Genomic DNA, 11925 nt, shown 5'->3' on the forward strand with positions numbered 1-11925 from the left:
TTTATTAGAGAGTCTTAGTCCGCTTCCCGTGAGCGAACTATAAATTATGACATCGTGGATACTCACCACGGTTGAAGTGCTACAGCGGTACCTATGGGCTTGCAGAGTTACCCTTGGTACGTCTTGTGTCACCGCTAGAGTTTAGCGTTGCTTAGCCTTTCTTGAGCCGTTGCTCAGGGTAGCCTGAGAACCTATCCTAGTAACAGCTTAGGCTTACATTTAAGCAGTGTTGGTTAGGCGCCACCATTTCTAGATACTTGTCACATCTTACTCTAGCCGATGTGCGTTAAGGTTTGCCAATAGTAGCTTGCTAGTTATCTTCTTGCTTGTGTAGCTAGAAGTACTTCCCTTGTGTGGCTAATTTGGTTTGTGTAACCTTGTCAATCACATTGCTTAGTTTGTGTAGCTAAGTAATTTGTGCTCTCTAATTTAGCATTGGTTGCCTTGTTATTAAGCATTGCTAGTGAGCTTAGGAGCTTTGTGCTTTTGCTTACTAGTTGTGTAGGAGCTCTCCGGTTTGCAAAGTACTAGTGGCATAGGTTTGTGTAACCTTACTCCTAGAATTGGTTAGGTAAGCTCTTGCTAAGGAAGCACCTTATTTTCTTGTTTAGGATCTTTTAGAAGGTGCCAGAGAACATAGATAGAGGGGGTGTAGTCTTGGCTAGACCGATAGTTTTAATTCCGCATTTGTTTTGGTCAGCCAATAGTTAAGTTTTAGAAAGGACTATTCACCCCCTCCTCTAGTCCGCCATCTCGACCCATCACAATGCTATTGCCACATCTATAGTACTTTTCTATCATCAGATGATTGATCAGTTGAGTGACATGTGCCTTTGAAGAACCATGGAACTGGCTTTTTATTCTATTGACATACTCTGTGACAGTCTCACACTTTTGGATTGAGCCCACTATTGTAGGCTCAATCATGTTCTTTACCATTGTTAAATATTTTTTGTTGGCATTGCTCCACTATTTCTTTGCAAGATCATAGGACATTCTTTGGTTAGTATAGTCTCTCTCTATTGTCTCATGCAACATCAGCCTCGTCAGTCCCCCTCATGGGCTCCACTAGCTCAGTGGGGCACGTTGTGGAGACTACCCAGTCGACCTCAACCAAAACAAAGGCTAGATCAATCTTTTTCTTCTATTCTGTATAGTTGTCTCCTTTTAGGGGCAGCATATCTCTAATAAACCCCATCAAAGAGAGTCTGTATGAAAACACAATTCATATAACAATAATTGCATGCTTTAGTTCCAACAGTGGTTAAAATTAAACCATATAATTTATTCTTTTTACACTAATTCTACATCACAGTTATGCATGACAAAAACTATAATAACAACATAATATTATTATTAATCAACGTTGATCAGAATAATAACAATATTATAATACTCTATAATTTTATCTATTTTTTAAAATTAAATCTTCCATTGGTTCAAATTTAATAATGAAAAATAACAATATCAATTCACAGTGGAAAACATGAATAATCTCTTATAGTAATTTTTCCAAAAGCACTTTACTATTCACTGAACAAAAATATCATTGGATAAATTTTGTGCAGAAAATAACATCAAAAATTAACTTTCAATTCATCAAAAAGCATGAAATACTGCTTCTGGAAAAAAATTAAAATAAAATTTGAATTTGCACTGTGCATGTAGCTAATTCAGCCCGAGGCCTTACTTGACCCGCGGTCAAAAAGGCCTAGCCCACTGAGCGCACAAGAGTAGGGTTACAGACCATCCAAGAGAGTTGTCGGTGTGGTGGGGTTGGACCCGGAGGCCGCCATCGCGTTCGTCGGTGGTGGCTATGGGCAGCGACGGTTGGTGAAGAGGTGGCAGTGAAGACTGACGGAGGTGTTTCCGTCACTGGTTGCACTTCTCTCAAGATCGGGTTAGAGTTTTGTCGGTAGGGAGTAGCGGCTCACGGTGAACCTCGTGACTAGAGCTATCGGCCCCACATCTTTATATAGCGTAGGGTGATAGGGCCTTCCAGCTATAGATGGGCTGGGTGCCCCCCGATCATGGCGCGAGTCAACACCTGATTAGGCCGTTGGGCCTAATCGATGGAGAGATTAATCCAATAAGTTATGCAGCGAACCGATACCATGAAAAATATGTTTGCCTCCTTGCCTCTTATTTTGTTCTTGCATTACTTCTTGTTCGAACTATCTAAGCTTTAGCTTATCGTTTGCATGTCTTATTGAATGACCATGGTAGAATGAACTTAGCATAGGTTTAGTTCTTGTTCCTACTCTTTGTGTGAGTCTAATTAACGACTTGTTTAGGTACCCGTTAGTGCGCCTTTTGCAAACTTTGGAGACACCAGGCTAGTGGGAGCATAGGCTAAGATTGTGGCTTTAAATTTTAGAGCCAGATTCAACCATTCCCATGTTGGTCCATTTCTACCCTCACAGCGGTCCATAGGTCCGCCTCTATGAGTCGACTAATATAGGTGGTATAAATAGCATTTACAAAAGCATGACCCTTAATGCCTAGCCACTCACATAAGGTAAACAATAGCGAATGAATGAAAAAAAACATGGTTCTAAATTGCCCGCTATTGCACAGCTATAACTCCGCTATAAATTTTTCAGAGTCTACCATTGAATATATCAATTGTTTCATTGTTGCCACTAATGTTGCTTTAGCTCCACTAGACACCTCTATATGGCTTAGCCACGAAATAATTTTGCCACCACTAATCCTAATGGAGGAAAATAGTCATTTCTTACTGTAGATGGCTATGCCTCTCCATTATGTTTTTTTATTTAATAAACGGTGTAATAAACAATTGAAGTGTAAATAATCATGTTGAATGAACGTGGACATGGACAATGTTTGTAAGTGTGAGTATGTTACACTAGTACACAGAAGCACTATACAGACGGTTCCCAACCCCTTTTCATAGGCGGATTGGAGAACCGCCTGCGCTGGGTGCCTGTGGAAATCAAGAGTTTCCACAGGCGGGTAAGGCGGTTCAGTTATGCCAACCGCCTGTAGAAATCTTTTTTCAGAAAATATGAAATCGGTTTTTAAAAATAGGAAAAAAAAATATTTTATTACAGGGAAGGCTCACTGGGTATTCGCCCGCCCGTCTCCGTCGCAAGTCGCAAGTCGCGTATTTTTTCGCGTAAAATCGCGTGCTACGCGGTCGGTGGGATTCGAACCTGAGACCTTACCCTCGCGCGTATCCTCCTCTACACTCCACCTATCACTCACTTATGTTTGTAATAGAGTTTAGTTCCCCACATACTATCTAAATCAAGCATAAATTGATTATTTGAGGCCCTAAACAGATTTAAATGGAAAAGTCGTCAACTACAAAGTTTTACAACTTTTTAAGACCTACAACTTTTATATTGGTAGTTTATTCATCCGAGGTCATTTACAAAATTTGAATTTCAAATTTGAGAATTTCAAACGTAGTTTTTGATGACAAGATGATTTCAAATGAAAAAATTATCAACTATAAAGTTTCATAACTTTTCAAGATCTACAACTTTCATTTTGACGGTTTTCTCAAACGAGGTCATTTGAAAAACTCAAAAAATTCAAGTCCAAATTATTTCTACAGGATCCGCCTGTACATGATTTCTACAGGCGGTTTTGTTAGAAAAACCGCCTGTAGAAATTGATTTTCACAGGCGGTTTTGTAGTCGGGTAACCCAATTTCTTTCCACAGACGTTTTTTAATTAAAACCGCCTGTAAAAATTATGTTCCACCGCTGGCTTTGAGCACTTTTGTACTAGTGTTAATTTATTAACGAATGTTAAAGAATGGACATGGAGACATGTTCTCATATAGCCTTGTATATGCATTTGAGTATTTGTGTTCATGAATTTTAGTTAAATATTTGTGTACATAATTACTTAAGAACTTTTTTATGTTTATATGAAACCACTAAATTAAATAGCTTATGATATATTCCATTGTAGATTTTTACAACTCCCGCGGGAGGTCGTGGCTAAATATCTTTGTCCACTATTTAAAACTTACAAAAAGAAAACTGAAATGCCTTGTAACTAGAGCCTAAGCTAACGTCAAATTGACATGAATTTAAATTTGAGCAAGCATTGTTTATCCAACATTCACTATTGCAGATACTCATATGTTTTATTTTCTTAAAATAAAGTTATTGAATCTAATAATAATGAACATAAATTTTGAAATAATATTTCCTAATCGTCAGTTGTTGAAAAAAAAACGTAGTGACTAACATATTACTAGCCCGACTAGTTGATATGAACCCTGAAGAAGAAATTTGAAGATAAATAAATAAAAGAACAGGGTTTATGGAGAACAGGAATCCTCTGTTTCTGCCTAATATTTGCGCAGAAAGGAATTTATGACAATACATATTTACATATTAGAGTTATAGACACACTTGCTATGAGGCTCCGCCACAAGCATCATAATGTCCACTTCCCGATATGAATTCCTACTCAGATGAGCTTACATCCAGAAGCCATCTGGATTCTGGCATTGCATAAAACGTGGCAAAAGAATTATATGTACTGTCAGGAAAAAGCTTCTGCTGCTGGCAAATAAGATGAAATTAGGTACTTTCTTCTTTACTCACACTTAGCCACCAACCTTGCCAGCTGCAGGTTTGTTCTGCTTCATCTTGGCGATGCTCAAAAGATCGCCAAAGAGTGAATCCTCAGGTCTGCTCTGCTTATTTGCTGTTATTCCATTTGGATCACCGTTTTGAACTGAAAGGCCATTCATCCTCTGGGCAAGCTCGTTTGCACTAGCATACGCATATGCAGCATTCGGAATATAGTAGCCTCCAGATTGCTGACCATATCCATAACCAGACATATGAACACTGTAAAGCTGTGGTTGGTTCATTCCATAATATCCTCCAAAGGTTGGTTGGGAATACATGCCCATTCCTTGATTCATTTGCATTGAAGGATGCATCCCCCTGTACTGCATGTTCGGCATAGCCTGTGGTTGTAGAGCGCCAAGCTGAGCACCAGGCACCTGTTGCAAGTGCATTCTTCCTGTCTGTCCCCTCGGCATTGGTTGTGCTGACATGAATTTGTTCCCATGCTGACTGAGTTGCACTGGTTGAGGCTGCATGCCTCGTGCTTGCAGTGCCGTTCCAACAAGCTGATCGTCATCAAATGGATTAGTGGATCGCTTAATTTCCCACGGTGCTGGTGGAATGCCTCCATTTTGATCACCTGTGCCTGTTAACAAGCAATCATCAAATGGTGGAGCTATCTTAAAACGGATTTGCTAAGCAAAGAAGTAATGATGTCGAGCTAACTATTTGATAAAAGCATTAGTCCCGCAGGGGCACGATGTTAAATGATTATAACAAGGTCTATAAGTAACACTACTCGGATTCTGTTTTTTAATGCATTTTCAGGAGAGGCCCCTGTTTCGCTAAAAAAAAACTACTCTACCTACAACTCGTGAAAATAACAGAGAAGAAAACAATAATCTTTACTGCTTATCGTGAAAAGTTCTGCATCTAACTTGGACTAAGCAGTGGTTCAATAAATATGTCTATTACTTATAGATCTTTCGCCAACTTCTGATAAATAGATCCAGGAAAGCTTTATAGAACTAGCACACACTAGGAAATATTTTTTTTGGACACACTAGGAAGAAATCGAGTACCATAACTTAGTGCTTCCTTTTGGTGATTTGTTCCATAAGCTGTCTGTCCATTCCAAGAACCTGTAGAGTTCAACTGGGACTGCTGATCATAAGGTACAATGGCATTGGATCTGGCCCCATTTGGATCAGCAGCTGAATGCTGAGGCAACACAGGTCGCACTGGTGCAGGATATGTTTGTGATGTAGAGATAGTAGAATTTGAAGTCGAAGATTGAAAAGAATTTGGAAGGTTATGGTTGCTATTGTTGGCAGTATTTTGTTCAAACATATCGGCGAAGGCTAAGACATTCTTGTCTGCAGCTGAATATTCAGTGACAGGAACAAGTGCTAGAGAGTTTGCAGGTTCGGTTTTGATATAATCATCTCCACTAAGGAGGTCCATACTAGAAGCTGGTATTAAAGGTGCTTTCGAACTACTAGATGGAGGCGCAGGAAGGGCTAAAATCCCAAAGGGAGACTGGTTGGTGGCACTTGTGCTTGCTGAAGACCTGAAATACATAGAAAGCAAAAGTTTTAAGCGAGGAAAATCTGAACCTGGTTTGTTCACTATATGTAGGATTGCTGCAGACAAAAACAATCAAGCAATGCAAGCAGGGCTCAGTAAACCTGTGGAAACGTTGTTTAAATCAAGATTTTGATTTATACCCTTTTTTTCTTGCAGGACAGGTGTGTACCACTGTATTAAGCAGGAGAAAAAAAAAAGTCCAACAAGAAGGTACTTCCCACAAGGGAAGAGAACAACAAAAGAAAATTAAACATCAATATAGGATTTATGCTCTTATATGGGCCAGGTGTCTTAGGTGCTAGTCTGGTATGTTCCAGAATCCAGATAGGATTATATAAACTTAAATAAAAAAATGTTTGTTCCAAGTATCCAGATTTTGCCTGGTAAACAGTCTCATGAACCCAGGTTCTGTGTGAATCCAAATACACTTGTCTCATGTCTAGTAGAATCTTATGAAATGATTTAAACAGAATGCTTAATATGATATTTCAACCTTTGAATTGGTTCCATGGTATCTGGCTTTCTTGTTGAAGAACTCTCAATTTGGGACTGCAGAGACTTTGGCTTTTCCACCCGAACTGCTACACCTGCATCAATAGCATCATGTTTTGCGAGAACACGCTGCATATCATCATTCAAAGAAAGACCCTGGCTGAGCAACTCCTCATTCCTGAACATAGCATCAATGCACAAGTCATTAAAAGAAGAAAATTTGACATTGGCTACATGGTTTGCAATACATGAAGTTGGCTCATTTGCACTAGAAAAGAAAGGACAAATACTGCACAATATTAAAGTGGTGCTACAGAAATGTCAGCATGAAACATGTAAAGCTGTCACTATATTCTCTTTCAGAGACTGTTCATGCCATCATAAAACTGGAAAAGAGTCATCAAGGGAACTTACGATGTACTGTTGACAAGCTGAACTACTCTTTGCTTGTAAGAACGGCATTGATCCACAAGGTCTGCAATGACATCCTGTCTAAGCCCCTGAAATCTGGCACTGTAAGTAGATTTATTTGAAATCTTGCACTGCAAGTAGATTGTTTTGAAACAAAATTTCGAGAAATGATGAAGATGATAGGCAGTTCTTCTTTCTTATTATAGTAAGGCATAATTAATTTTCTGATGGTACAATAGCTACAGGAGCATCAGGAAAGTACCTCTCTGTTACCCGGATCTAAAGCATCCAGCATTTCTGAAAGAACATCCATGATGCCACGTGCGTTCTGAATTTCTGTAAGGCTGGTGAAATAACCACAATCATTTCCAAACTTGAATACTAATCACAGGCTAAATAAGATAACAATGACAACAAAAAGTTCACAAACATCTAAAACATGAAATAAATAGAAAGCAATCACTACACCAAACAACCTCAAGAAGCATCAAACTGAGAAACCTAACATGAAAAAAAAGAGAGCAACAAATCTGAGCATCAGTACGTAAACACTTCATAATATTATCAGCATCTTCACTAAACACTGTACATGAGTATAATTTAGGTTGTTAACCATAGCAACATGGTAAAAATATTTTCACGCCGCCTTATCAAGCCTAGTTGTATGGGTACCGATACCGATAAACTGACTAATCATCAAGTCAGCTAGTCAAGAAGTTGTTCTGCCTACTTTCACTGCTACCCAGGATCTATATGATATAGTATAACTGCATAGTATTAAGTAGTTAAGGTCAGTACTAAGCGGTTAAATACTGCTACTAGACTATAGCACCAGTGCACAACTGCACGAAATTATCATAATTGGCAAACAAAGCAAATATCAAGCATGGTCAATCACTTGTGGACCAAGAACAAAAAGCACAGTGCCCAGGTGTCCCCAAGCCCAGTTGGCCAGCTCAAAATTCTCTCCAGTCTAATCATCCCTAAGCTAACCGGATGTTAATCTAGAATTTGTGATTCGTCACTGATTAGTCAGACAATCAAATTTATGATCACACTAGTTGCCACGGACGCGGAGTGCCCAATCAAGGTCGGGACCAATAAGCCTGATTAATCCCAACTGGTAATTCAGACAACTTAATAACATTGCATGATAAAGCAGAGACTCCACACCAACTTTTAGCAATGATCATCAATTTTTTTGTTGATGTCATGATAAACATGTATGTAACATCATATTCGCACAAGATAAATTAAAGAAAACTTGGCAACATTTACTTTAGTTTAGTAGTTAAACATGCCAATTGTATTATATTTTCTAAAAAAAATTGTATACCTTAATGCAGGGAAATCTGAAGCTGGCGAGTCAAGTTCCTCCTGCTGTGAAATGCGTAAAGATGAGGGATAGTTTTGTAGAGGCTGAGTCTGTGGAGGAGTGATGATTGGCACAGAACCATTCGATCTTTGAGGAAATACGACTCCAGCACGCTAGCATATGTATGGACAATGGAGAAACTGAATCAGTTCTAAAAATGATCGATATCCAACAAAGAGTACTAATTTGGAATTATAACCATATGACTGCATGCTTAACAATTGTAGAAGTTAAATGATTGACGAAAAATGTCAATATCTTCTGCAATTCTGTTGGAGCTTGGAAGACAATGGCCATTGGGAAGAAAGAACTTCTAAAAATCAGAGATCAATACAATATTACAATATACTTAATATGTATAGAATAATACCAAGAGCTCCTCATATGCTGCATAATATTGCGGATATCTTGCACGAGCACCACCAAAAACTTCTTGCCAACTATCTATCAGCGTGAGAATCTTCTCTTTAACATTATAATCATGCTAAAAAAATTCAAAAGAGAAGGCATTAAGGATTTGCTATTGACAATCAGTAAATTAAGGTTTAAACTGTACACACATACCCTTTTCTTTACTATCTTGACCATCTCATGAAGTATGTCTCTCTCAGCAACAAGCATATGCACAATGTCCCCACAATTTTTTATCATCGTCTCCAGCAACTGAAATAAGTTGAACAATGATTCAGTAAAATGTGGTCAACAATTTCCAGTAGGGCTTGGACCAGACCATTTCCAGGTCTCCTATATTATGTCCTAAGCAAAGCCTGCCAGGTTCTGATTATTATTCGCCGCTGAATCCTGATAGTACCAGCATCAACTAAATCCTCCTAACTGTCTCTTTAATCTTCCTTTTTTGAGCCACATAGTACATGTAGATAAATGAAACATTTCCAATGGCCATTGGGAGGACAGTGCAGCAGGGGATTGACCAATGGAAATTCCAATTGCCAATAGTTGGAATGAGATAATCTTTTAATTTAATTTGGCTATAATAGAGTTTTTCCCCCTTTAAAGTCCACAGATGACCTTACAAATTTTCACCTTTTCTCCTTTCTTATATAAAAACTGCAGTAGGGGATTCATTCCTCTCCTGCTTTGGCTAATACAATAATGTCATTTTGTCTTTCAAGGAGGATGTCATTTGTAAGTACAGATAACATGAAGGGTCCAGCACATTAGCAAGGACCAATCAATGAATCCATAAAGTTTCTACCAACAAATAGTCCATGAATTGAAGTCAGGTAGCAGCAAGGGATTTGAAAATCTCATTACCGTGAGAGCAAGAAGCTGAACCTTTGGGTTCTTGTGCGCAATGCGTTTCTTGAGGGACTTCACCACATCTTTTGCTTGCCTAAGAACATGACAATACAAAAATGTTTACCACAAGGTGATCATATTCATGGCACGTCAATACTTCACAGGAATGCAGAACGACCAGAATTACAACAATGCAGTTCAAGTTTCATGAAAAACTGGGTCAATTATTTTTCTTCTAATAGTATATGCAACAATGTTCATGCCGCCCTTTCTAGGACAAAGATCTAGTTTCATGGAAGCTCTCTGTTTTTAATATATTCTGATATTGAGCAAGTTCCAAGAGCAATTAGATATTCTCTTTATACTTCAAATGGAAAGGAATATTCAAATTAACAGAGATTCCATCAACAAGTCGTGGCACAAAATTGTAGAATAGTTCACAAGATGGAACAATGAAAGCAGACGTTAAGTGACAGAAGAAATAAACCCAGAAATTTATAAAGCAACCCTGAATTGAAAACTATGAGCAGAGCACTTCCCCCTCTTTCTTTAATTCTCAACTCTTACTAGCATAAAAGATACATGATCTTGAAATTGACAACTCTTCTTTAGCCAAAATACAGAAAAATGACGAATCCCAGCCCTAAGAGTCAAAGACAAGGAACCCAAATGAAATATCCACAAACACGTCAGTTCTGCAAATTTTACCGGAGATGAATAAAGCATATGCATACTACAGATTTATGGCAGTGGCAAAGAACCAAGCACTAAACGAAATTCATAAAGGACTAATACCAATACAAAAACCATGACCAAGTGCACCATGTGTGTCCTGCAACGCAAGTTTTGGGAATTTCTCAAACAAATTAACCTGCTGCCAACAAAATTAGAACTAAGAATGTCTCAGAAAAGCTGACCCTCAAAAGTCAAAACCAACAGTTTTTATCGACCACGACATTTGGACACCTTAAGTTGGCATTTGGACCGATAGCATGAGAAAATACAATAACGGATGCCGGTTTCACACCTCAATTACCCAGATTTTTTTAAAAAGGAAAACAAACAATTCCACAGATAAGTAGTAACCCAGAAAAAAAAATTGCAGGAACGAATTGATCGCAGAACACACTTCGACATTTAAGTTTTATGACTGGAGCAAATCAGGACCCAACACTCCCAAGGTAGTTTTCCCTTCACAGAACAAAATGAACTGACGAGTGACGACAGATACTGCTAATCGGAAACCACAAATTTATCGGCCCTAGAGTTACGGTCATCCCAACAAAAATAATTCAACAAGTAAGACTAAGCCCCCCAGGCCCCCACCATTTGATAGAAATGGAGACTGCTTTCAATAAAATTTACAAAACCCCATCATTCAGCAATAAAACAGTAATACCAGTACTGAAAAACCGCAGATGAGAAGGGGAAAAAAAACTAAGAAACGAAGTTGTGCGTGCGTCCTCACCCTGGTTCGCGGTTGACGATGTCACAGATCTCCAAGTTCATCGCCCAGTCGGGGCCGATGAGCATGTCGCTCGTTGCCCGCTCCACCATCGCCGACGACATCTCCGCTCCGTCCAAACACCACTACCACCACAACGACTCACTGAAGCCGGAGTTGCAAAAGGAAATCGCCTGCTCGCCCAACAAAATCCCCCCTTTCTCCCTTGTTCTTGATGTTCTTGGCCAGCCGCCGGCCTCCGGTGAACAGGGGAAAAAAACAAGAAATGGTGGTTTTTGTGGTGGATTCGGTGGCGGAGGGAGCCAAGACCGTCGTGTCGTGTCGAGTCGTTCGAGGCGGCGGTCTTTCGGCGAGCACGATAGAATAGAACTCGACGATTTTCTGAATTGTGTTGTGACGACGCTGCTTGTACTCTTCTGATCGTCTCTGTTCGGGGTGGTTTTCCTCCGCCTCGTTTCGTCTCCTTCGGGGGCTTCCGACTTCGCGTTCCCTTCGATTGCTGTCGTTTTCTTTGGTTCTTTTTTTAGTTTTTCTTTGAACTGCCACGGGGAGGTACTTGAGTTGAGCCTGGACCAATGAATGGTGTACTCGAACATTATATTTCTTCTGCTTATGTAATGCTTCGACGATTGGGATTTGTGCATTTGGTCGAATTGTGTGCTCCAAGTCCAAGCCGAAGCCGGCATTGTTTTTTTTTTCTTTTTTTTATTATACGACGAATTATTAATTAATACAGTACTTATATCTGAAGTTATCTTGCTAGTAGTCATCTGAGG

General features: G+C 39.2%; 1 protein-coding gene across 1 annotated transcript; it reads right to left on the reverse strand.

The window, feature by feature from the left end:
* LOC8059090 (target of Myb protein 1) lies at window positions 4271-11735 on the reverse strand. Its single transcript, XM_021460219.1, has 10 exons — window positions 11153-11735; window positions 9700-9778; window positions 8989-9087; window positions 8795-8908; window positions 8386-8537; window positions 7312-7393; window positions 7053-7138; window positions 6640-6816; window positions 5642-6129; window positions 4271-5205 (listed from the first exon to the last, which is right to left on the reverse strand). The coding sequence occupies exons 1-10, from the start codon at window positions 11251-11253 to the stop codon at window positions 4592-4594; spliced, it is 1992 nt and encodes a 663-aa protein (XP_021315894.1). The 5' UTR covers window positions 11254-11735; the 3' UTR covers window positions 4271-4591.

This window comes from Sorghum bicolor, chromosome 4 (genome assembly GCF_000003195.3).
Source record: "Sorghum bicolor cultivar BTx623 chromosome 4, Sorghum_bicolor_NCBIv3, whole genome shotgun sequence".
NCBI lineage: Eukaryota > Viridiplantae > Streptophyta > Magnoliopsida > Poales > Poaceae > Sorghum > Sorghum bicolor.